Raw genomic sequence first — 5,836 nt, 5'->3', positions numbered from 1 at the left:
TTTTTTTTTTTTTTTTTTTTTTTTTTAATTTCTTTTCCATTCTCTCCATCAATGGGTCACAGATTATATTATACCCCCTGCATGGTTAGATGTTGCACTCATCTCGCAGACTTTTCTCAGTCGCGTTCTTACCCCGCGTGGTGGTGCTCGGTGTGACCGGTGGTATTGCCAGCGGAAAGTCTGTACGCTGTCAACATTTGCTCCGACTTGCAGAGGCCCGATCGCGGCAGTCCGTCAATTCCTTTGCCACGCACAATATTAATGCAGACATCATTGGACATAACATCTACACCCCAGGAATGCCGTGTTATTACGCCGTCATAGATGCATTTGGAAAACAGATATTGACAGAACCTCTTGAAAGTAATAATAATAATAATAATAATAATAATAATAATAATAATAATAATAATAATAATACTCTGGCTACCGCTTCACCTAGTTGCAGTGAACCTCCAATTGATAGAAAGAAACTTGGCGCAATTGTATTCCACGAACCACGTTCAAAGGAACTAGAGAAGCTTAGTAATATCTGTTGGCCCTATATTCATGAAGCGGTTGAGGAAGAAATTGAAAAGGTCTCTAATAACGCTTTATCAAATAATAAAAATCTACTACTTATTATTCTAGAAGCTGCACTCCTCGTCGAAAGTAGCTTAATGACATTCTGCGACGATATGTGGATTACAGAATGTAACAGGGATGTTGCCATTAAACGTGTAATGAAACGTGATGGTGTGAGTGAGGTGGAAGCCAAGGCCCGTGTGGAGACACAGTCATCATTAGAGGAGAAACTCCGCTTTCTATCCGATATAAAGTTCAAGGGAGGCATTGTGAGTTTTGACACTACTACAGACACACTGGAGGAGGGACTAAAGCGTGTCACTTCTGAATTTGACAAATATTGGCGATTGAAGTTGAATCCACTTCAGAAAAACCCAGATGCAGAGACTAGATCATGGGATACGAAATGATTGAGTCTTTGTTCTCCTTTTTATTATTATTATTATTATTATTATTATTATCAGTATTATTATTATTATTTGGTAGGGTATAAAATTCATTCGCATTATTGCGTGATTCTTCCCTCTTTTTTTCCTTTTCTTGTTTGGTATTTATTTTCTTTTCTTCTTTTTTCTTAGTTTTCTTTTTTTTTTTTTTGTTGACTCTCTGTGCATTCGTTACACTTATTTTTCTGGTCTACGGATGTTATATCAAGTCTTTATATATATATTTGCTCTACAAAATTGAGAACGTGACGCGAACCGAAGTTTAGTTTAACCTTATTATAAACCTTATTTGACGCTCCTTTTTTCCTTTTTTTTGTGGATTATCCATATAGTGAAAACACTCAATGCTTGTCATGGTGAGGTGTAAATAAATATATACAAAAAATTATTATTATTTTTTTATTTATTTTGTTGTCATTTTACCTATTCCTTTCTGTTTTATTTTTCTCATTATAGCTTTCATACACGTTCAAGAAGGTTGATAAAGTGTTTCTATTGATATATGATGAGCTAGGCTTTTGTGGTTAAGAACCTCTTCTTGCTAACTTTCTCACCATGGTAGTTTGCAGGATTTTTTTTTTTTTGCAAATGTCCACGGAGTCATCTTGATGGAAGGTGAGTGGGAATAGTAACTATGACGAAAAACAACCGATTAACTTATAAAAAGTTCCATTTATATATATATATATATATATATATATAGTTGTATGGTTGGTCGGAAGTCAGTTAGTGAACAACAATACTTTATTTCTTTTATATAATACACCTTTTTTTTCTCCCCCTCTTTTGGCGTTAAAATCATGTCAAAATGTAGGAAGTTTAAAAAATCCATTAAGAAAATACAAACTAGGGTTCTGAAGTCCTCCTTTGTTTGGTACATAAGAATAGCTTGAATAGAATTGTTTTTGCTTTTTTTTTCCCCCTTTTCTGTCTCATCTCTTTTGATGTGTGGACACACTGTTTAAGTCTCTACAAATGAAGTTATGAGAGAAAAGATTGTATTAAAATGTTGTGGAATGATCTCTGTTTTCCTTTTGACGGATGAGCTGTGTGAGGAACAAGTCCTTTTGTGTGTAGTTTGATAGAGATGGTGTGGCTATGTGAGCTTTTTTCCCCTTTGTTTTTCTGTCAGAACTATACGGCGTGTGTGTGTTTGGGTGTTGATTAAAGAAGGATTGTACTTAATGGCTAATACTTTTTTTTTTCTTTTTTTTTTTTTCTTCTTTGGTTATTATTCCCTGTGTTTGGTTTCAAGTTTAAAAAGAGTATGGATAAGAATTACCAATTTCTAGTGATTTACCATTTTCTAATTTGGTTTTATATTTTGACAGTCTGTGTGTGTGTGTGTGTGTGTGTGTGTGTGTATGTATGTGATGTGTCCACCCATGGAGGAGACTTTTCTTTATTGATTTCACACACCTTGAGCTGAATTGTTGAGAAATTAACTCTTTTCTTTCCTTGAGTAGTGATTCTACTGCTGACTTTTGTTATCTATTTCTCCTTTCAACTTTTCTCTTTTCCTAGCCCTTTTTTTTCCCTTCACGTGCATAGACATATTTATATATATATATACAGTGAGAAAGAAAGGGTTGATTAAAACTACATTCATCCCACCATTATAGTTAAATCCAATATTAAGTAACATTCATACACCCCCTTTTTTGGGGCTTTTTTTTTTGGATTTCTTTCTTATTATTTCTCTTGTACGTTTCTCCAATGACTTCAGTGGCGGAGTTGCAGGAGGCGATTCGCGAGGCGGAGCGGCAACATCGCGAGGCGATGGAGGCGTTGGGCCGGCAGCGCGAGACACTAAAGAGTGTTCTCGAAGACCAAAAACAAATGTTTCAGGAACTCGTCACCCGCGTAACGAAACTACGCATGGCCCGCGGTGAATCTCTCGCAGCCAATAATAATAATAATAATAATAATAATAATAATAATAATAATAATAATAATAATAATATTAACAACGCGATTACATTCAACACGGGCAGTGCAGTGGTGGATGCGATTCTCGGCGATGTGCAGGCGAAGAGAAAGGCGGCCACACTGACGGGGGACACACTGCTGGATCGATTGAGTACAGCCGCCACGCAGGCCGTCACGCCGTCGTCAGGGAAAAAGTCAACAGGACTCTCACACAATAGTGTGATTTCCCGCAGCACAGGTATTGTCTTTGTAATGCGAAATGAGATTCGTGGTATGCAGCCATGGATGCAGAAACACTACAAGAAGTGTAATGTATGCAATGCAAGACGAAAGAGTTTACAACCATGGGATCAAGTGGATGAAAAGGCGATTGGTATGGCAGCAGCACCGAACCTTCGACATATTCCTGGAAAAAGTTTTCAGTCTTTATCTCTTCGATTTTTGAAATTACAACACCAAGGACGTCTCTTAGATGTACTTCGTTTTTCTTTGGTTATGGATATGAAAAGTACAACTGGAGGTAAGATAACGAATCAAGAAGATATTCGAGGGAAACTAGAAGAGGTTATTACAAAGTGGGCTAAAAAATTGATTAATACAGCAAAAGAAGCTGTTAAAGATGCACCTTGGAATAAAAAAGAAACTGAAAATTTATTTGTCGCCGGTGCAGTAGATATGTTTTTACACTCCTTAGATGTACGTGTAAAGGTATCCATAGCCCCATCAGCTGAAGTACACAGTATTAAGGAGAATTGTACTCCGTTTGTCGTTGATTTTACAATTACTACACCAACACATATTCCTATTATTGATCCATTTATTGATTTGTTAAGTAATGCTGATCAACGTGCCTATATTTTTAAACATATTGTAGAACCTTTAGCCCGAAGTTTGGGTGAGTTTATTGGAATGCCAGATATGGTTTTAAGATATACAAAAATAGGTAACAATGCATTTGATGCCTTATACCGCATGGCTCAATGTGATGGAATGGTAAATAATGCACAAAAAAGTGCTTCCTTAAGTTCTTCAAATTCCATATTTCCAGAGGGAACAATGATGAAGGTACGCAATATCCTGTATGCATTGGCCGTATTTGATACTAGAGTGGAAATTGATTGTGCTATCCCACATGTGAATGATGTGACAGACATTGATTCTGCTAAAGAAGGTGCTCTCTCTATTGCGCAGAGTTTTCTACAACTTCTTGTACCACCTAGACCTGTTAAAGTGCCTTTTGTCAATGATCCAATGAGTGTGGATCTTGTTGTTCAGCTGAAACGAGCCCCAACGAGTTTATTGCAAATACTTAACAGTGCTTTTAGTAGTAATAAACGTTTGCCATCCACATCACGTGTGGGAGTTGTGGATTTTCTGGCCTCACCCAAGGCTAAAGTACGTTATGCACTTAAGATTTTCTCTGAGATTGTGGTGGATATTTATAGGCCGTACGCACCAGATATAGGTGTAGTAATAGCGGAGGAAAATGGAAAGAATGGAAACCCCAAAGCTTCTGGTTGTATTCCTGTTGCCGATATGCCTCGTGATATTGTACGTGCTAATATAGCAGTAGCTGAACAAGCCGAATGTGCCTTAAATAAACTCCGCGAGTTAAGACATGAACGTGCACAACAACAGGTTAAGAATATATCGAGTGCCACAGAATTAGAACGAGATGTAGAAAAGATTATGCATCGTGTGGTGGAACAAGTGCAGAGTGATTCCTTGTACACGGAACTCATGAAAGATCTTCAAAATCTTCACGTGGAGGTTGAGGAGGTTTTACGGGCAAGTATTGATATTTGGCTTCCATTTGGTTTTGATTTTACTAATATGATGAACGAAAACAATGAACTTCTGTACGCTCGTTTCGAAGGTCGTCGTCACGCTTGAATACCATAATATATATATATATATATATATATATGTTTTCCCCATTTTTCTTTTTCTTTTTTGATTGTAATTCTATATTTAATGTTCGCTTCTTTTATTATTATTATTATTATTATTATTATTATTATTATTATTATTATTATTATTATTATTATTATTATTATTAGTAATAATAATGTTATTGGTATTCAAGTTGTGATATCTTTTTTTTTTTCCTTTTTTCTTTTGTGCAGCTGTTCTTGTTACTATTGAAACTATTGGCTGTAGTGTTGGTTCATCTTTTTCTTTTCCTTTTTTTTTATTGTATGTAGTGCGTTGAATTTATACACTTTTCTGTGAATATGTGGATTCACGTTGCTACTCTTGTGCGGCCATTGTTTTTCACCTCACCTCCCCCGTGTGTGGGGTCACGAGGAGAATCCAAGTAGGAATGAAGAAAAGCGAATAATATTAATAAAATAATATTTTAACTAACAAAACAACAACAACAACAAAAAAAAAAAAAAAAAAAAAAAAAAAAAAAAAAAAAAAAAAAAAAAAAATCAAAAAAGAAATTATTATTTCCATCCCCACTGTTCCTGCGATTTCTACTATTTTTATTATTGTCTACTTTTTTTTTCTTCTTCTAAAGTCTCTTTCTGTGAGAAATGGAATATATCCGTCCGCATGAGTTTTAATTTCTTTTCCCTTTTCTTTACTTTTGTTTATTCTTCTCTTTTCTTTCAATCATCTTCCTGCCCTAATGAACGCAATTCATTATTATCAGAGGCATTGTATAATGAAGAGAGGAGAGGAAAGCAAAGCGTAATTGGGGGAAAAAAAAATGAAGAAGCGTTGACAGAAACGTACAGAAGAACTTTATATCAGTATTGTTATCATTAATATTATCATATTTATATATTATTATATAATTATTTATAATTTCTTGTTAAACGTTTGTACTCTTAAAGGTGGAGAACCGATCAACTTTTTTTTTTTTTTTTTTTTTTTTTTTTTTTTTTTTT

At 35.1% G+C, this 5,836-nt stretch overlaps 2 protein-coding genes across 2 annotated transcripts; both read left to right on the top strand.

The window, feature by feature from the left end:
* Positions 1-89: 89 nt before the first annotated feature.
* Positions 90-974, top strand: TM35_000033700 (dephospho-CoA kinase; the record flags this gene model as incomplete). Its single annotated transcript, XM_029022137.1, has 1 exon — positions 90-974. One exon carries the CDS (start codon positions 90-92, stop codon positions 972-974), a length of 885 nt encoding a protein of 294 aa, XP_028886683.1.
* A 1,752-nt stretch (positions 975-2,726) lies between these two features.
* TM35_000033690 (uncharacterized protein) lies at positions 2,727-4,832 on the top strand (the record flags this gene model as incomplete). The annotated part of the gene is made up of 1 exon (XM_029022136.1): positions 2,727-4,832. The coding sequence occupies one exon, from the start codon at positions 2,727-2,729 to the stop codon at positions 4,830-4,832; it is 2,106 nt and encodes a 701-aa protein (XP_028886682.1).
* Between the last annotated feature and the right edge of the window lie 1,004 nt (positions 4,833-5,836).

This window comes from Trypanosoma theileri (genome assembly GCF_002087225.1).
Source record: "Trypanosoma theileri isolate Edinburgh chromosome Unknown TM35_Tth_3_V1, whole genome shotgun sequence".
Taxonomy (NCBI): Eukaryota; Euglenozoa; class Kinetoplastea; order Trypanosomatida; family Trypanosomatidae; genus Trypanosoma; species Trypanosoma theileri.
Note: the sequence above shows the minus strand (reverse complement) of the source record. Positions and strands in the feature narration are given on the sequence as shown.